The sequence below is a fragment of the Amphibalanus amphitrite genome, unplaced genomic scaffold (genome assembly GCF_019059575.1).
Source record: "Amphibalanus amphitrite isolate SeventyFive unplaced genomic scaffold, NRLGWU_Aamphi_draft 001655F_arrow, whole genome shotgun sequence".
Lineage (NCBI taxonomy): Eukaryota > Metazoa > Arthropoda > Thecostraca > Balanomorpha > Balanidae > Amphibalanus > Amphibalanus amphitrite.
The window spans coordinates 66,020-87,006 of NW_024883148.1; the positions used below are offsets into that span (position 1 = coordinate 66,020).

Consider the following 20,987-nt stretch of genomic DNA (forward strand, 5'->3'; position numbering starts at 1 on the left):
TACAAAAATTAAAAAGGTCACTTTTCCTAGCTAAGGAATAAATAACTAGGAATAAATAAATAATTTATCTAGTATGATTATCCTCGCAGATATTTTTCTACTACTAGTCTATATAACCCAAAACAACAAAGTAAGTGCAAAGAACACATTCTTGGGAACTATACTTAATTTAATGCCCATAATTGTGTATTTCAGTGAAAATAACGTTTTTGTTAGAGCAATAACTGCTGGATAAGGAGCACCTTTGGAATATGTATGCTATATAGAGGTGGCAAGTACCGCGGAATGGTTCACTCTTGTTAGTAGAAAGCCATATTTATGCAATTTATTGATACAAGACCTTAATCGTAGATTTTTCAGCCAAAACAACAAATGAAGCATACCAATAAACACTCCTGTAAATTATGAAATCGATAAAATTACGAAAATTTCATTTTAGGTGATTCAAGTACTTAGCGGCAGTGCTCAGGAGAGTTGGGTACTTACTGCTCTAGTCGCAAGCCGCCTCTCTGCCGTGAAAACTCGATGGCCGTTTGTGTGTTGTGATTTGTGTGTGTTTCGTGCGAATTGTGTGAGGGGTGTGGCTTTGTAATTGGATCCTTACAGCGTTATTTTAAAGGTAATTGTTGGACCAAAAAATGCATCGGTGTTTTCTTTGCATGACCCTCATTTGCACTGCTTATTTGTCGGGGCGGGTACCTTCCTTTAATTTGAGGTTTGCCCCCTCGCCGCATTAGGTGTATGGGATTGAGTTGAGTTCCTTTTGAAATGTTTTTGTCAGTCTGTTTAAATGGCGTCATAAATTATCCTCTACTTACAGTCTAACACGTCCATATTCGACATGTGCATGGATCCGAGAAAATGGATTGGGGTATGATTATTTTTTTTTTATTATTCAGGCTTCCCTCCAACGGGCACTTGTGGCCCATTTACAGGAGGGCTCCTCCTCCTCCTGGCCCTCGTTCCCCCACCCCCCAGGCTACGGCTGAAGTGGGAGCCTACCCCACACCTGGTGACACAGCCGGGGACGACGCCCGCGGAACGGGCGGAACCGGGAATCGAACCCGAATCCGGCACCGCCCGCACCGCGGGTCGACGCCTTAACCGACTGCGCCACCAGGGCCACCAGGATCCCACAGAGCAGGATCCTGATCCATCTTGGATGGATCTTGGATTTATCAGGATCATAGATCCAGCTCTTTGATTTGTCAAGAGATCCATAGGGATCATAGATCAGAGTATTTTTTGCCTGAGATCCATGGAGATCATAGACCCTCATTTATTTTTGTCAACAGAAACAGAAACCTAAAAAAATCCCTTTGCATTTCACAAACATTTTGTTTTAATGATTTTGTGTGATTGCACAACATAATCAAAAGTTTTGTGGAACTTATTAACTTAGCAACACTTGGAAACCTGGTTCCAAATCACAAATGTTGTGCATGGTGGGATCTGCTCAGATCATAGATCCACGCTCTTGGTTTATCATCCTTGTCCTATGAATCATAGATCCTGATCCAGGATAAATTTTTCAAGCTGGATCTGGCAGAATCATGGATGCTAGCATGCAGTTTGCTCTGGGGTCCACAGAGATCATAGATCCATCACTCAGATCCATCCAGTTACTTCGTACTAACGTTTCAGCAAACCCATGCACACATCTCATCTATATCTTTCATTTTGAATCAATTCACCTACCAATTACCATAAACCAACCAACAGTCTATATAACAAATTTCACAAATGGCTTTGGTCCACACTCCACACCTGAGTCAGGAGGAGTCAGGACTATGACCATGTGTGTGACCCGACCCTCAACATTATCGGTAATGTTCATGTTATACCAGGCATCACAGGTGGTGCCACTGCCACCCCGGGCAAAGTAGTTAGATTTGCGAGCTCTTAAAATATATTTACACAAATTTTGCATGTCAAATAGTCATAAAATAGTCTTAAAACAAAATATGTGACCTAACCTGACCTAACATTGCCTTCTAGCTTACAACCTACTATCCTACATCATCACGTACAGCCTACATACCTTAACCTACAACCTGTAACCTGCCAATGTGTAACTTACAGCAAAATTTGTGTTGATATCTCCAGAGCTGGTAAATCTAACAACTTTTCACTAACTGGGGGAAGCACCTGCCCTGCCATGCCTTGCTACAAGATTAGGTACCCAAACATCTGTAAAAGCCATATTAGTTTACTTCAGGCACTCCAACTCTGGGGGTTAGAAGGGTTCCAAATCTTTCAACTGTTCTTTTGCTGTATGGCTGCTGTATGCTCTATAAAGGTGATCATCAGACATGTGCATGGATCTGAGAAAATGGATCTTGGATCTGATCCATTGGCCTGATCTCAGATCTGATGGGATCACACATCCAGCTCTTTAATTTTTCTAGAGATATGTAGGGATCATAGATCTGAGTTTTTTTTTTGCTTGAGATCCAGTGAGATCATAGATCCTCACATATTTTTGGTCAACAGAGAAATCCTCTCCCCCCCCAAATCACTTGTTGGCTGTTGCAACTCACAAATGTTGCATTATTGATTTTACATGGTTGTATGTCATGATCCATAGTTTTGTGGCACATATTGACTTAGAAACACTTGGAAACCTGGTTTCAAATGTTGTGCGTGGTGGGATCCACTCAGATCAAAGATCCTTTGTTTTGACTTGTCAGATCCTATGAGATCATAGATCCAGGATCAATCTTTCATGCCAGATCTGTTGGGATCATAGATCCTAACCTGCAGTTTTGCTTTGAGATCCACTGAGATCATAGATCCATCACTCAGATCCATGCACATGTCTGGACTGTGCATTTTCAGGGTGGACTCTTAATCCTGACACTGGAGGAGGCCCCTGTTAACAAGGTAAATTTCTGATCCTAGATTCCACCCATCTAGTCCCCTCCACTAGACATGAATCCTATCTTACATCACTGCTTAGAGTGGTCAGGTGCTTACTCACAGGCTAGGGATGACAGTGGTGGGAGTGTAGACTGTCAATAGACATCATTACTCTGGAATCATATAGATCATTGAACATGTTCAATGCTAGCTTTTATTGACCTTTTTCAGTGAGGTGCAGCCTCAACTAATGCAGGAAGCCACTGAATGAGCAAACAAGTTGTGAATGTTTGCACAAATGATTATCCTAAAAATGTGTTTTTGCTGTCAATTAGTTACACAATGAAATTGTCCTTTTATCTACAAAGATGTTTTACAGCTCATGAAGGTTGCAACCTAGGGTCTCTGATCAGAGATCTGATCATCTTTTGTGTACATTGGGCGCTAGCTTTGTTATGCCTTGAAATAGCGAGCGGGAATATGTAGTTTCAGCAAAATCATTCAACTTCAAAGTAGTCTGGATCAGTACTGGACCACACAATTGTAGCAGCCATTCTGCATTTCATATACTATTCCTAATGATATGGTATATTCATGATATGAACCCTGGTCTTCACCTTTGGTCTCCTACACCTTAGCATTATCTTTGCCATACCCTTAAATGGCCTTCAGGTGTGTTTTCGATGCTGCCATTTTCTGTTCATTTCCCTAACATGTATGCTTCTTGTTACAGGTTTAGATTGTGACAATGGATGACAAGGCATCACTAAAAGAGCTCGATCAGTGGATAGAACAGTTAATGCAATGTCAACAGTTGCAAGAAAACCAAGTCAAAACACTATGTGAAAAGGTAAGTCCTGGTTTTGTGCTGGGTTTCTTGGCTTTTTTTGTAGGTAGCATGTCAACCACATCATAATCATCACATCCTTAATGTGCATCTCTTGACGCATTACCTGATTCCATGAGGCGTTGCAAATTGATGATATATGCAAGATATTCACTAAATGCCACCTTGTAGCATATTTTATTGCACATTTGTAATGCTATCCACTGTAAACAATAGTACTAATTTTCTAAGTGTTCAGTGTTATAAATGGATTAAAATGGCCTGCAGTCACACAAGAAACCAAACCCTTATTCCAGACAAAACTTGGTCTTCCTTCTCCCCACCTTCAAGTCAAAATTCTGACCTCACCCAGGAGTCAAATGATGTGTATCTAGCGAATGCAGTGAACCAAAGGAGGTTCTCTCGCTAGAGTCGAGCATCCAGGGGGTACCCTAACCGCCCCCCCCCCCCCTCTCCTCCCAGGCGAAGGAGATTCTCTCGCGAGAGTCTAGCATCCAGGAGGTGCCCTAACCGCCCCCCTCTCCCCCAGGCGAAAGAGATTCTCTCGCGGGAATCGAACGTGCAAGAGGTGCGATGTCCCGTCACCGTGTGCGGAGACGTACATGGTCAGTTCCACGACCTTATGGAACTGTTCAAGATCGGCGGCAAGTCGCCCGACACCAACTACCTGTTCATGGGCGACTATGTCGACCGGGGTTACTACTCGGTTGAGACAGTCACACTGCTCGTCACATTGAAGGTGAGGGATGGGAGGGGGGAATGTGAGGGACGCGGAGGGGAGAATGCGAGGGAGAGAGACGGGAGGGGGAGGGAGCCGACCAGGACCTTCACGTGATTCTGACAGCCAACAGAAGTGGTGGGAGAAATATTATTTTACATTGTAACGTGCTTGTTGAAGCAATTAAGAACAAGATACACGGCTGAATACAAGCAGCTGGCCCACGTAGAACCGCCATTCTGGCCATACCTGGCCTTGAGAAAAAGGTCATCGCGAACAAGGTTACAAATTTGCACACCACGCCACAAAAGGGAGCGATCACATGGGCTGACAAGCGCGAGGATTAAAAATGTATCAGAGTCCAGTATCACTAACAGAAAAATCGCCGGCTGGGCGCAAAATGACCTTTGCAGTCGTCGCGCCCAAAAGCCCTAATAAACCAACAAAGCCGGTTGCTGCGTTTTCGTTAATCAGATTTTATTCCCAAAAACAATACCTTGTAGTTTGTAAACGGTCCATTTTACCATCGTCCTCAGGCTGCTGCTCAGGCCCGGTGCATTTTCTTTAGAACCATCACTAATCGGTTTCTATTCACGGGCAAGCAGCGACGCCAGCTCTCCCAGCCGATCCGCCACTCTCGCCCGATCTGCTATGGTGGCCTTAGTGTGTTTGACTGGGCGATAGCGATAAACAAACGCAAACCGGCGGCTGAAGCCGAGTGGGATCCGGCTACCATACACTGCGGTTTCGGGGGCTGAGTCATTGGATCCCGTATTATGCGGAGGGTGTTGTTTCATGTTTTTTGTTTCACCTGATTATTTGTTGTAGTAATTACCCAAATGTTTCGATGACCTGTTAGCCAATGCCTTTTCACTTAAATTAATCCTATTCAGCAGAGCGATGTTGGTTTGGAATTTATACAATAACTCGTTTTGGTTTCGAGGCAATATTCTAATAGCAGAGTTTACTGGGGTAAGGCTGAACTGTGTGGGCTACTTGTAAACGGTGTACATGACTGGTTGTTTGAGGCGACATTGATAAGTGTTCAGCTCCACTACAACTCTCTCGGAGACTTTAAACGCCTAGCTCAGTGTGGCTGATGGAATGTCACGTCTGTTGCTGAGCATTGCACTCTACTTACGCAGATGAACCATCTTCAATGGTATATCAGCTGTTAGTGATTCCAACTCACTTATGCTTTTCGTTTGGTTTCAGGTTCGCTTCAAGGAGCGGATAACCATTCTACGAGGCAACCACGAGTCTAGGCAAATTACCCAGGTGAGTCGACGCGTGCACGCGCTCATCCCCCTCCCCCCCCCCCCGCTATCGATAAATGTCATTTGTTGCTACGGCAACACATCCCTCCATGTCCACAATTCTCGAGCGTTATAGTGCTATCGGGCTCCGTGCAATCAAAGTCTCACAGATAATGGCGTTGGCGGTGTAGAGATGTGCGTCATAGAGTGTGAAATTCAGCCCCGCTGATCTGTGAAATATTGTCTCCGATCATCTGTGAAACTTCTGGGAGTGGAACTGCGTCATTAATCGATGGCAGACCGTCTGATGATGTGTGCAGTGATGTGTAAATCAATCGTGAGCTGGTATTGTGTTTTCTGCCGGTGTGCAACCTCGGACGTTATTCCCTAAACGATGCGTCAAGTTCAGCTCCCGTTATGTTTTGTGTGGGGCTGTGTTTTAGGGCTGAGCACTCTGTGACGTTTCTTCCATTGTGTGCTGAGCTCGTATCACCGGATCGGTGTATGCTGTCGCGAAGTGCCCGCCGCAGCGTAGCACGAGGGGATTATCCAGTTTTGGTCACAGTTCTGTGAACCACTGTGTGTATGTCAAGGTCGCGGGGAGTGTGCGCCGGAGTGGTTGGGAGGGGCGGGAGGGGAGTGGGAAGGGGTGAATGGGTGTGGGGAGTTGGCACCGAGCCAGCACCGATTGGGAGCGCTAGGGACGACTGAGCTCGCCCGGTGTTGGTTCCGATTACGAGTTATGTGGTTCTACGCGTGTTTTGAGAAAGCTTAAGATCCATTTTGCTCTTTAAGCTGGATAAAAATTGGCGTACTGGAGCTTGGAACATTTGGTATAAGCTTTGCCTGATGTCGCGATATTCGCTGGGTCTTTGACCTCTGCATCGGCCCGACCTGTCAGCATTCTGAAAATAGCTCCGTCTCATACCACTGGTCACGCCTTGCTCGCATCCATCATCCACGGTTACCAGGCGTTACATAGCTTTGGCCAGCTGTTAGACGTTTCTATCTGAAATTGAAATTCAAAGCGCTTCTTTCGCCACCTGTAACATCCCAAACCACCGAGGATCGCACACTTTTCCTGTCTCTCCGCCACAATTTCCCCTGTCGTCATTATAATCACGGACGACGGCTCGTTTATGAACAATATTATGATCACGGGCGGCGTCCCGTTTATCAACACACCGCGGGATCGGTGTGGTGCCTTCCGCGGCGACGCCTTCATGATTCGCCGTCGGTATGTGTGCCGGTGGTGCTGCCCTGACGGCCAAGGTCAAACACTGACCGACGCCTGGTCGACGAGCGGCTAGAGGATCAGACCCGTCGGTGTCCTATGGTGGGCAGGGCTGTGAGGGCGATGGGTTCGCGTCTGGGCACGCGCGTCTGGTAAATGCTCACGGAACGGACGTGTGAGCTGGCATTGATTGTGCTGGTTGTTTAGGCCATGAGACTATGATACTGTCTTAAATTGTGATAAGATATGTAAGTTAAGGTTGCACAGTGCACTGCTACGCTCATTTATAACATACCCCCTGTCATCCAGTGCCCTTCCATCCATCGACATTGTTGGATAGATGAACGTCAGTTATAAAATCAATAATAGCTAATACAATGCCGTCTGAAGTGTTTCCATCAAGGCCAGTGGTCGCCTCACCATTAACCCCGTAGGTCAGACAATTCAACCTGTATGCTTCCTCTTCCGCCCCTGATCATTCCGTTCCTTGCCTCCGTCTGCCTTATTTGTCTACCCTGTCTATCGTTTTTTATCGATCATGTGTGCGCACAGGCACTAACCCTCCTTGCCATTTCCTTTCCCACTGTTCACGTTGCGCGTCCCTTTCTCTCGGTTCTCGGCGCACGGCCCTCCAGGTATTAAGTGGTTGGTTGCCAACATCACAATAATCGATCTGCATTGATGAATACGTCTAATGGCTGTTGAAAACCACTGCCGAAATGTGTGCACGAACCCTCTTCTCATTTCTATTGAGTCATTTTACAGGAGTGTCTCTGTCATTTAAAGTTATTATACCAAAAGCACATAGGCTAACCAACCACTCTTTTGCTGGAGGACCGTACGTACGACCGGGCGAAGTATAACGGTGTCTGCGAGTGACGATGTGTGTGTGGTGTGAAATTCCGTACGGTTGGCCGGCGGAGCGGGACAACCCTGCCGCGGTGAGGATGGAAACGGGGGAGAGATGAGTGGGATGGCTGTGAGGGGGTGGAGGGAGACCGTATTAATGTATGAATGTGTGAATGAATGCATGAAAGTGTTATCAATGTACGAATGCATGAAAGTGTTGTTATAAATGTACGAATGCATGGGTATGAGTGTTGTTCACTATGAATCTTTGCATATGTGTGATAGAGCCGGAAATGTGAACAGTTCTTGTTTGAAATGAAGACAGTTGAGAGAAATGCGAAAGTGGGAGCCAGGAACGTAATGAGAAAATAAATACAACTGAGAATGGTCTTAGAAAGATAGCTAGGAGTTTGAACTCGAGCTATTGATCTACGAAGCACAATGCATGAAATTCCTATGAAACATCATGACTTTGCTATGAAAGATGACAACTTCCTTCATGTGCTCGATCACTCTGCTGGATCAGCTGAGTTTACCGCTGGCTCAGCACACTAGCCAACAGGTGGTTTCGCGTATCGAATGGTCCTCAGATAACTCATCAGGTGCTCCAATGCGATGTTCCCAATCGGTGACCTTTGACGCCCTTGCCCCGATGCTTAGTCAACCCTGACCTTTGACCCCTCCTACCATCTGTCATAGGCGGGTGTGTTTGGCCCTTCTAGCGCTGTTTTTACTCACGCTTTTTTGTGGGTTCTTGGCGATGTATCTCTGCGATAAAAAATGATGCTGCGGTGTAGAGTACGGTCGTTCTGTGTGTTTTGTGCCATTACCCACGGCAAGTTCTGTGCAGTGGTTTGTGCAGTGGCCATTTGTTGTGTTTCGTTGCCATAGAACCGATGATAATTGTGCTCTGTTGCCTGTAACACTAGCTGGGCGATCGATGCTGGTGTTTTCAATGCAAGCAATGATGTGGATACTGTGAAATAGGCTGGTAGACTGTTGTAAAACAATGGTCCAGGATAATCAGTTTATGGTGTCTTAAATCCATTAATTCGTCGGTAAATCGTTTTGCTATTCTCATTGGGCAAACACCAGCTGTTTGACGTCTGTGAAAGCCGGTACTTTTTTCAGAATGGCTTTGGTCCTTCTGTGAGACGAGTCTTGGTCTCACCTGCCCCAATCCGAACCCTCGCTGACCTTTTTACCCTTCCACCCGCAGGTTTACGGTTTCTATGACGAATGTCTGCGCAAGTACGGCAATGCCAATGTGTGGAAATACTTCACCGATTTGTTCGACTACCTGCCGCTGACGGCGCTGGTAGACAGTCAGATCTTCTGTCTGCACGGCGGCCTCAGCCCCAGCATTGACAGCCTGGATCACATCCGCGCCCTGGACCGACTCCAGGAGGTGCCTCATGAGGTCAGTCACATGCGAACTCTGAGAAATATCGAGTACTCGGGTCTGGGGAGCGGGCTGCAATAGTGTCGGCTTGGAAACGAATTGCCTGGAGCTTGTATCGGCGTAATGTTCATTTATTCATTCATTTTATTGTATTCCAGTCAGTCATACTTTTGGAGGCTTTCTCTCCGTAGCGCTTTTACATTTCGTTTTTCTTTTGCTGTTCGGGGTATTGCAGCCAGCAGTTAGGCCAGATTGACAAGTTCCCCAGTTCGTATTTCTATTCTGCGCTCTACCCCAAGAGCGTTCAATCGAGCCCACCATCCGTGTCGACATCTCTGCCGCTGTAGGGAGCGGCTCGTGCCAACGGCCTGTCGGAATAACCGCGTGTAGCTAGCCCGGTGCGGCCGGCAGGGTTCATCCCAAGTTCACTGACTGACCATCGAATCTCGTCGGTCGTCGGTGGGTTCGTCGATTTGTGTGACGTAATACCCGGGAGGATGCAATGACGGCACTGTGTCGGGAGAAGTACGATTGGATTACTCGCGGGTCTGATGCTGTTGGAAGCTGATTTCCCTTGTGACGTCTTCCTGCCAATCGCAGTGGTTATCCACTAAGCTTGTTCGTGGAGCCTAGGTCGATCAACGAGAATTAGAATCAACCTTGGCTAGGTTTATTTGTATTTTTGTTGATCGAATTTGGTTGTGATCGATATGACGTCAGGTCAGACCCGCAGTTCATTGGTCGGTTCTGCTGAACCATGACGCAATGATTCAGTAGCTCGCGCTCTGATCCAGCGAGCACCTTCGTGTATGAGATTCACCTGACATTGTCTGGCATCGGGCACATCGCGTGTCCATTACTGTCCTACTGGTGTCGGAATCCCGGAGCGCCGTATCCTGCCGTCCATAGCGTCAAAGCCATAGCCGCGCGCACTCAGCTGATAACAGTCAGCTGATTGCCGTTTGTGTAACGCTCAATCGAGCCGCGACCAAAGCCAGAGTGCCGTCCGGTCGCCGCCTGACGGGCCTTACATAAATGGGTGGCCTGATGCGGCAGCGGTGGGGGTTATGGTATCGCTTATGGGCCCGGATAATCCCTGGGATTTGGGTGAGCTCAGGGCTTAGTGGATAATGTCCCATATTGCGTTGTTGGTATGGTTCATAGAACTCCACGAATTCTTATTTTGCGTGAACGAATTCTGGTATAACTTAGTGCTTGTCAACAAATGGTGCTGTGAAGCAAACAGTCATGGGATATATTCCACATAGGTGCGAGTACTCCCGCAGTATTCTGTCACATCCTCAAAACATTCATGGTGGTTTCACCGCCGTAAGCTCATGTTTATTTCATGTTAGCTCATAGTGGGTTCGTGGTCATCACTTTAAACCGGTTCTCTCTAGTCTGAGGAGTTTACCATATCCTAGTCGTGCAAGTACGACGGAGTTGTGGAGGAATTGATGGAGCAACCCTGTTAGTGAGGACAATATTAGTTGTGAGTTGTGAACCGGACTGATAATTATTGTTCCACCGCTAGTCTTCATATGAGTTTATCGTTGCGTCGCCACTAAACCCACATCATCATCATTCATCGCCACCGGGTCCTTTTGGCTCTGTCGTTAGGATATGACAATCCGTCATCCACTGTTTTGGAGTTAAGCTCAGCGCAGTTAGCTTCCCTAGCGGGACGGTGTCTCCCGGTTATGGTCATTGGTCATCCACTGTGCCGCCGCGTGTGTGACGGGACCGCAGGGTCCCGTCGGGACGGACCAAGTCAGGACCGCATGGTCGCCACGGGACGGACCAAGTCTGGACCGCAGGGTCCCGTCGGGACGGACCAAGTCTGAACCGCAGAGTCGCTTCTAGACGGGACTGCAGGGTCGCGGCGGATAGGACCGCGGTGAGATGTACCGCCGGGCCGAATATGGGCCGCCCGGCGTGCTGGGACCGACGCTGGGTCTAGGTAGGTCCATTGGTCCACTGGTCCACCCAAACGGGGCACCGCAGGGCGGCAGCTTTCGACATGCAGATTGGATGGCAGTTGAGGTGCTTAGGAGTTCAGACTGGGGGCCGGTCTGCATGAAGCCTGATACACGAACACATGACCTAGACTACCTTCCCTTTCTCAAGCTTATTTTGGTTTTATGGCTTTGGACACTGGCCAAATGATCAGTCAGCAGTAGGGACCGGCATGAGAGGGTTTGGACTGTGGTGGATCAAGAACTCATTGAAGGTCACAGAGAAAACGAGTAAATAGAATGAAGTCTATTAATTTGTCCTGTGACAGTTCTGAACGAAACGGACTGATCACACCGTCTCCATTTCGAGATGCTCAATTGTTACCGAGAGTTGGTTACCTGGCCCTCGTTTCGCGGCCTTTGCGGTGTGTAGTTCCCTTGTTTCGAGCAGCAGGGAATGAAACAAGGCAAACGACCTATCTATAACCCAAGACGGTCCCTTACTAACCGATTTGTCTCCAACTCTAATCGATCTCTAACGTCGGTCGTTCTCAACGCTAGGATTCCTACCATCTGCGGCGCTGACCTGATCTGGCTCCACCCTGTCTCCGACTGTATCGCCTGGCTGACCGGGCCGGCTGTGGCGGCGGTGACAGACGCTGTGTCGTCGACTCCCGGGCCCGCTTTCACCGGGTCACTGACCTCACCGGGTCGGTCGGTCGGTTAGGATGATGCGGGTCGCCCCTGTACTTCATCCTCGGTGGATTAATGACGACGATGTTGATGGCAATGATAGTGACGATGTTGGCCATGACGATGCGACGAACCCTTTCCGTTCACTTCGACTCCGGAGCTGCAAATGATTTGCCACCCCTGCTGTATAAGTGAGCTGTGGTAAGCTTGCAATATGCCTTTGTGTAATGCGCCCTGTCTCATCAAATCACCGTCATTTCTGATACGACGAAAACACTGCGGAGATGTCGTCCCTCCTGTGCCGTTTTTGTGGTGTAGTCCGCCGGCTGGCTTGTCTCGTTCCAACTGTCGATGTGGCCAAGGTTCTCGAGAGAACATGTGGGCGTCGACGGCCGGTGGGCGGTGGAGACAAACCGTTGGGATACACCAACGGTCCAAGTGTCGGGAGTAATGGGCGGGGCGCGTCTCTCTCTCTCTCTCTCTCTCTCTCTCTCTCTCTCTCTCTCTCTCTCTCTCTCTCTCTCTCTCTCTCTCTCTCTCTCTCTCTCTCTCTCTCTCTCTCTCTCTCCTCATCCCATTGCTCGGCTCCCTGTCTTAGCGATCAGTTGTAATGTGTTGGATAGACGTTATGTCTCCAGGGCATACCGCCCACATGCAACCAACGTGGTCTTGGTGGCGTGCGTGACGGGGGCTGTGGGGCGGCAGGTTATTGATTGCCAATGGGGATTTGAGATTCTGGATACCCTGTGGCGTGTGAGGATTTGGAAGAGGCGTTACTGCTGTGCGTAACTCTCATTCTGTTTTCGAACTGAAGGGGTATGCTACGCGTGATACTAACTTCACGTGACATTGTATTCACGTGACTTGAGTGTTGGCTGGTTTGGTTGGTTGTTTTTGATGGATTGGATGAATTTGATGGATTCAACTTCAAGATTTGAATAACTGGGTGTGGGTGTCAAGTTCAACCACTGTGCTGACTGATTTTATTAATCCTTCCAAGCGGGTATGCTGTAAAACCTATGGATTCGCTGAGTGACAGCCTCAGTCGGCCCAGATTCGACGTCAGGCGCCGTGTAAAACAAACAGTTTGGTCGCTACCACACCCTGGGGATGCTGGCGCCAAACACTGACCGTCAACTGACGACCAGTGACCACGGACCAAGTGACCTGTAACCGGCGACCACCGGCTACTGCCTGGTAACCAGTGACCACGGACCAAGTGACCTGTAACCGGCGACCACTGGCTACTGCCTGGTAACCAGTGACCACGGACCAAGTGACCGCTGACTAGTGCTTATTGGCCGGTCCACTGTACCGGCCAATCCGCGGCCACCACTGGACCTCTGACCATCTACCACTAACTGTTGCCCAGTAACCAGTGGTGACGGGCCCACGGACCAGTCAGTGGCTCCTGACTTCTATCCACCGATACAACTACTCGTCAATGCTATGCTATTGACAACTGACTTGACTGGTGACTGACAGTGACTAAGAACCAAGAAACTAAGACGTTCCAATAAAGTGAGGAGTTGAAATATTTAGTGATAGTCGCGAAGATATACAAGATGTACTGCTAGAACGCCTAGGGGGGGGGGGGTTGTATCAACCCCCCCCCTGAGGTTTTTTCGAAGTGCACGCTAAACGGCTTGTCGTAGCGGGCTGAAATTTTCAATACCCTCTGGGGCAACCTTTGCGCATCTTTTGCCGAAAAAAATTTGATCGGGTCATGTCAGGTCACGGAGTTATGACGTCATAAGAGGTACAGCCTCCGGCCGGATTTTCACAAACTGAGTGCCAACGCCCGAGGTTTCCTGCCGGTGCACACAGCCGCTATTTGAGTTCGGAAGTGGCCAAAATGCGATAACTCGTTAACCAGTTGACATTTTGCCAAGGAATTTTTACTGTATGTGAAGTCAACCGTAAGGTCACATATGGGAACGTATGAGCATCCATGCTGATATATCATTGCCGTAAAAAATATTTTTGCTTGTAATCCGCGGATGACGGGTATATCCCATAACGTGGGTGACTCGGGAGGGGATTCTGCATAGCTTCCCTGCTGTCTTCGAAACTATTCGTTCTAAAAGTTCAAACGGCTTCTGATAGGAAATAGCTGACAAACGAAACCTAACTTTGTCACAAAAGGTCATGGAAAGGTCATGGGTCACAAAAGGTCATGGAAAAGGTCATGGAAGGAAATGTATACATTTTTAAGGTCATGCGACACATCTTTAATGGTCCATTTCGGCAAAAGCATCTAAAGATGATGTTATCTGGGTCGTCCGATTCGAAACTATTTCCATTTGACAAATGAAGTTCAGGTCACGGCGAGGTAAAAAAGGTCAAATTTTGAAGTTGAACATTCTAAAAAAAAAAGATGTGCATCGGATGCAATTTGAGCTCTGGAACACGATGATGCTATTCGTTTTGGTTTTCGATGTCAAGAACGTACTGAAATTGCCTTAACAATATCGAAAATTGTGATTAACCGACTACGGTAAAATGCAAAAGCCGATAACATTGCCATTTCTGAAGATATCTGACTGAAACTTTTCAAAAGCAATGCAAATGTTACATACAAAAGCCAATAAGGTTCATTCTGGTCGATGGCTGCTCCCCAAAACTATGAATGTTATCAATCATATCGGACATTCTTACGATGTTCTGTTGGCTGGATGTCTTTTTGCTTTATTTAATTTGATTAGACTACATTCAGTTGATTAAGACGACGTACTTTTATTGGTCAGCAGAAAGTATCCCCACAAGTCAATCGACAATCGACAACCAACAAATGCAATCGACACGAGCGTCGAGCACCCCTCAGCACAAGCAACTGCCGGGGGCGATTAGACGGACCGCGCTCCTCTCTCGCAGCTGATTGGTCAGCTGCCGAACCGCACGGACGTCAGCTGCACGGCCGCCGCCCGGCCGACCTGACCGGGGTCGGCCGGGCGGCGACCTAGCGTCACTAGAACTGCAATAACTTTTGCCGGCAGTGTGATGCCGACCTAATTTTTTAAGCAAATGAATCATAATTGTACGGTGTATGTTATGGACGTTGTCTCGATGTGAAGCACGCTGTGCGTTTTTTGGTAGGCCTATGTAAATATTGAAATCCTCAAGCCCTTCTGCTTTGTGCAAGTGTGCAACAATTAGCTTACAATAACTGAGTGGGAAGTTTTTTAGATGCACTATTGTTACCAATGGATTCCGCGCATTTTCCCCTTTCAGCTGATATCTTACTTACGCATTTTCAAGTAAAGAATATGACAGGAGACTCGTCAACATTTACATGAAAATCGCAGCACAAGTTCGGTCTCACGGAGCAAAACAAAACGGTGTACTTTGGGAGCCCACCACTCTGTGCCAGAATGAGTAATATTTTTTTCTGGATGATATTTTATACAGTCTGATCAATTTACGACCAGAAAATGTGAAAAAATCACGCTTTAAAATTTGTCGAAAATTAGGGTATTGGCCACTTCTGAACCCGGATAGCGGCTGTGTGCGGTGGTACGGACATCGGTTGATGGATCGTGATGAAACTTCCCATGCATGTTGGGGCAAGTATTGGCTATCATATGGTATAAGAAATTTGACCGGGTCAGGTCAGGTCACGGAGCTATGACGTCACAAGAGGAACAGCGTCCGGTACTATTTTTGAAAAGCGCCCGAACCACTATTTTACTAATTCTTGTCACCTCAATGGGAATATGCAGCAATATTAGCTTCTATAGGGAGCAACTGGACCTCCCAAATCCAAAAATACAATCAGATTTCAAAAATTTAAATTTTGATTTTTCGAATTTCTGCCGCCGACTGTGACCTTGCCGACTTCCGGCGCTCCCAACGCGCCATTTTTAGAGCTAGGGAAACGAAATACATACCAAACGATAGATAATTAATCAAGGAACACGATAGTGAGGGTTTCAAGTCGATATCTCCCACCGTTTTGCCGCAATCGCCGCCGAAAGTTGAAAAAAGTCTATTTTTCCGAAAATTTGACCTTTGACCGGTCAAAAGTAGGTCAAATGTTGACCTAGGACCAAAAATATACCACCAATCGCGAGATCTCGTTGAGAGCAATCCGTTGGTTTTTTCCGCTAAGCTCTACGAGCTTCCGTTTCGAAACGCCAGGGGGGGGTCGTAACACCCCCCCCCCCCCTGGTCGTTCGTGTTATGAGAAATGGCCTGGTCGTGCGAGGGTTAACAACAAACCTCGAACGTGACATGAAGTCCGAGACTCCAACCTACTCAACTGAAATTAAATTCGACCTCGGTGACCTGAACTATCGACCAGTGAGTATGAACCCGTTCATTGTCCACAATCCTTGTTAAGAATCCGTCCGTTCTTTGCGCCGGTATAAACAGAACAGAAATAGAATTGACCTCAGTGCTGTATTGGGGTGCAACAGCTTCGTCACCAACAGGTTGAGAGGTAGTCACCGTGTCATTTAACGACCAGGCACTTTATCATCATTTAATGATAAGGCACGAATCAAATACAGCTCATTGCTTTCTCTCGTACATCCAAGGAGGGGCTTACGGACAGCCCCTCTAAATTCGCCGTGAAACGTGCACAGTAACGACAGGCACGACTACATTAATATACTTGTATCAGGTAAAGGGTGCATTAATGATGCATCGTGAACGGTATCAAAGACACACGTCTGATCTGTATCATATAATGCCCCGTCAGGATTTGGGTGCCAAAGAGGGTTAGGCGTTAATTTTGTCCGAGTGAGGCTCAGGAAAGGACCGTCAAGTCCGTTTCCTACACTCGGCGGCCACAAGCGCTACAGCCAGGAGAGCCGTGCAGTGCCACTCCAGAGGCTAGCGCGCATTGAGACCGACCCGGTCCAGACGAATGCTGAGACACGAGTGGCTACGAGAGACACGGACAGACTGGAGGTCACCGCGGGTCACGTGACATTCGAGCGACCGCCAATTACCGCGCGCCAGAGCACCGCGCCGGCCGCGCGCCCGCAAACATACTGTGCCGCACGGCCCGGCCGGGCGGCTACACACACGCGGCGAACAGTTGCGATATGAAAAATGAACGCGATAACATGGAACTTAACATAACTCCCCACCAAAATGTGCGGAACAGGAGCACATTTTAAAAGGTATCACAGACGAAATAAAACACTACTTCTCGCGCACGACGCACTCGCATCTTTCGCGCACGCCACTGCCGAGTCTTAGAGGGCAGCTGCCCCCATCGTCAGCCAGATGGGGATGATGTCCGCCAGCCTGGCGTACCAGTCGGCGGACAAGTGGACGCCGTCCATGGCATACCACCGCGCACAGTCGTGTCAGGGCGATCCGGTAGGTCCCGGACATTCATGGTCTGCGAAAAAGAGACATGGGTGAAAACGGAGCCACATAAGGGGTGTTGGGGTAAAATGGCTCGCGTGGGAAATGTCAATCTCTCCACGTCATGAGCGGACACGCTTAATGAGAGCCCTAAGAACGAAAGGCTCGCGTGGAAGCCGACAAACTCTCCACGTCGCAGGCGGGCACGCCCACGAGAACCTTGCATCCGGCGAAGTTCAAGGGCGTTGGCAAATGATATCAACAAAGGTTAAATTCAATTCCTTAAAAAAAAAACTAAATCAACTGTCCAGACTCTGAGTGCACACTGCACAACTTGGAGGAGGAGTCCACGACTCCAACCTCACCCCCGACGCATCGGTTCTGGGGGACGTCCGGTCTGCCCAAACGGAATCCGGCAAGACCTCTGACGTGTTTCCGACAAGAACCACGAGCATGCTCTGCTCCTTTGGTCAGTTGGGTTGACCACTTCAAAGACCTTCTCATTCACGTCTGACTGCAGACACTGGAGTGCCCTTTGGTGGGGGGACCAGGAAGCTTCAAAGGCGATCGGCCTATGCAACAGCTCCTGGCCCTGCTCAAGATTCTGCCTCGTCTCGGCAGAGACATCCGGCAGATCAGGCGCTTGAGCAGCAGAACGGCTCCCCACCGTGCACGAGCCCACAGCGTCCGACTCGGAAGGCTCCATTGGTGATTGTTCATGCTTGAGATCAAAGAGATCAACAGCTGCATTCATCGGCACGCCATCGCCGTGCGTGTTGGACATGACAGCTTTCTCTTTGCTGAGGCGATCCGACATTCGAAGCGTTCGAGCCAGCGTAGGACCTCTGTTGGAGACGGGCCTATCCTCGGAGCGCCATACCAAACCCATCTCATAGCGCTGCTCAGCTTCGTTCCGTGTAGGCTTGGGGTAGAGCCTCGGGTTTGAGTCCACCACCTCATTCTCACTGATCCCAATCGTGTCCAAGTCCCACATCGCTTCCACTTGGCGACGGTGGAACGCCTGATGACGTGGCTGATCGTGTGACAGGACTCCACTCTGCTTCCCATGCAGAACATATCCAAAGATTGTCTCAACAGCTCGAAGCCCCTCACCGAGATCCACTTGCTCCCACAACACGACGTGATATATACTATCAACGCCGATTAGGAGATCGATCTCACCTCCCCCAAAGTCGTCCGCCATCTCCAATCGGGAGGGCATCTGGGGAGGCGATGTGGCCGGAAGGGGTGAGCATAGACGATCTGTGCTCCACATGTCCAGGTGCACAGAGCTGCCGTCAAAACGGCTCTGAAGCTCGACTCGGACTTTGTGATATTGGCGTGCCTGTTCAGTTTTCTCCTGGAAGCCAATGCAGGAGAAGGTTCCCGAGCCGACAACAGGTAGCCCAAGTTCTTCTGCCAGAGCGCCACGGATATAGGAGGAGTCGGAGCCTCCGTCCAGCAAGACACGGGCCCGGCGCCGACCATTCGGGCCCACAGCCTCAACCAGAGCCGTCTGGAAGAAGCTTCGGATTCCGTCAGCTCTCTGGGCGTTGAAACGACGATGGCACTGTCGCTGGGCACCTACTTCTGCGGCACTCATACCCGCCTCTTGAGGGGGCTGTGCCGTCGAGAAGCTGGCCGCATCCGGCGACAGTTTGGACGTTGGGACCGCCGAGTGACCCCCTGACGAGGGTCCCGAATGGTGCAGCAGGACGTGATGGGGCCTGCTGCACTCCACACATGATCCCTCTTTGCAATCACGGGTTCGATGACCAGGACGGAGACAGCGGAAACATACCTTCGAGTTTCTCGCGAGTGACCATCTGCTCTGTACAGTCATGCCACGAAATGTCGCACACTGGGCAAGCGGATGATGACCTTGTCCACACGCACTACAAGCCGTCTTCCTTGGCCTTTGAGATGGCTGTGACCGCTCCCTCCGAGGCTCAAGCCGTGCCGTCATACTGCTGGTGACAGACGGCGCCGAAGGCGGTGCTTCTGCGTTTGCGACAGACGCAGAAACTCCCTTGGCTGCCTCGCGGATCCGTAACTCTCGATTGAGAAATTTAAGGAAAACGTCAAAGTCCGCGCTCTCCAGCCGAGCCCATTCCAGCCGCCAGTCTTCCGGAATTTTGTCTTTCACGACTGGTAGGAGGAGGCTCGAGAAGCTCTCGGCGGGCACACCGAGGGTGTTTAGAGCGCGCGTGTGAGAAGACAGGTGATCAACCAAGGTTCGCATGCCTCGTAGGTCATTGTGGCGGACAGAGGGCATGCTCAAGAGCTCGCGCATCAGAAGCTCCCGCCGCACCTCGCTGTGGTCAAAGCGCTCTTTGAGGACTGCTACGGCTTCAGCGTAGCCTTCACCCGATACCGGAATCCCTTGGATTGTGCGCAGCGCCGCGCCGGCCAAGTGCGACTTTAGAACGACAAACCTTTGCACGTCAGCGTAGACTGGGTTGTCGTGAACGGAAATTGTGAAGAGTTCCCAAAACTCGGACCATTTCATCACGTCGCCATGATAAATGGGAATCTTGACTGCGACTGATGCTTTGAGGTCTGCATTTCCTGTCGGGTTTTGGGAGTCGACCCTTTGAACAGTGTCACCAGCTTTCTCAAGCCGGGTGAGTAGCCTGGAGCCGAGAAACATCTCATCCTCCATGTTTTGGCTGTGACTGGAATCGTCAGGCTGACCAAGCTTGTCGAGCTGGTCCTGGACCTGCTGAAGCTCGTGCTGCAGCTTCTCCAAGTGATGGAGCTTGAGAGCCAGCTGATCCACATCAAGTGCCTTTTGATCCCCCTCCCGGCATGACCTGAGGTCGTTACACTGTTTGGTTGCCTTGGAACGAAGCCTCGTTCTTGTGCTCAATAAATCATCCATGTTGAACTAAACGGATTTTACAGGGGGTAAAAGTGGACTGTATCAAACAAGAGTATCAATGTCTGTCCGGTTAACAAGGTACAAATTTTGAAACCGAAAAGACTATCCGGCCCGGAGGACTATGTTAAGAATCCGTCCGTTCTTTGCGCCGGTATAAACAGAACAGAAATAGAATTGACCTCAGTGCTGTATTGGGGTGCAACAGCTTCGTCACCAACAGGTTGAGAGGTAGTCACCGTGTCATTTAACGACCAGGCACTTTATCATCATTTAATGATAAGGCACGAATCAAATACAGCTCATTGCTTTCTCTCGTACATCCAAGGAGGGGCTTACGGACAGCCCCTCTAAATTCGCCGTGAAACGTGCACAGTAACGACAGGCACGACTACATTAATATACTTGTATCAGGTAAAGGGTGCATTGATGATGCATCGTGAACGGTATCAAAGACACACGTCTGATCTGTATCATATAATGCCCCGTCAGGATTTGGGTGCCAAAGAGGGTTAGGCGTTAATTTTGTCCGAGTGAGGCTCAGGAAAGGACCGCCAAGTCCGTTTCCTACACTCGGCGGCCACAAGCGCTACAGCCAGGAGAGCCGTGCAGTGCCACTCCAGAGGCTAGCGCGCATTGAGACCGACCCGGTCCAGACGAATGCTGAGACACGAGTGGCTACGAGAGACACGGACAGACTGGAGGTCACCGCGGGTCACGTGACATTCGAGCGACCGCCAATTACCGCGCGCCAGAGCACCGCGCCGGCCGCGCGCCCGCAAACATACTGTGCCGCACGGCCCGGCCGGGCGGCTACACACACGCGGCGAACAGTTGCGATATGAAAAATGAACGCGATAACATGGAACTTAACAATCCTATCGATCGCCTGTCCACGTTCCGGATGAACTGATGAATGGCCAGTCATTGCCGCCTCCGCCCGCTCGTCGTCCTGTCTCCCCTGCCCCTCTCCGGCTCGA

At 49.2% G+C, this 20,987-nt stretch overlaps 1 protein-coding gene across 4 annotated transcripts in view; it reads left to right on the plus strand.

Moving 5' to 3' along the window:
* The first annotated feature begins 465 nt into the window (after positions 1-465).
* LOC122374432 (serine/threonine-protein phosphatase 2A catalytic subunit beta isoform-like) overlaps positions 466-20,987 on the plus strand; it is a 30,103-nt gene continuing 9,581 nt past the window's right edge. Inside the window, exons 1-6 of one of the 4 annotated variants that reach the window (XM_043353200.1) lie at positions 466-535; positions 2,839-2,883; positions 3,593-3,709; positions 4,236-4,445; positions 5,640-5,702; positions 8,983-9,183. In XM_043353200.1, the coding sequence (XP_043209135.1) occupies positions 3,608-3,709; positions 4,236-4,445; positions 5,640-5,702; positions 8,983-9,183 (576 nt within the window). In that variant the 5' untranslated portion in view covers positions 466-535; positions 2,839-2,883; positions 3,593-3,607. Of the gene's footprint in view, positions 620-2,838; positions 2,884-3,592; positions 3,710-4,235; positions 4,446-5,639; positions 5,703-8,982; positions 9,184-20,987 lie in introns of all 4 variants that reach the window. The other 3 variants (XM_043353198.1, XM_043353197.1, XM_043353199.1) reach the window with 3 other exon arrangements.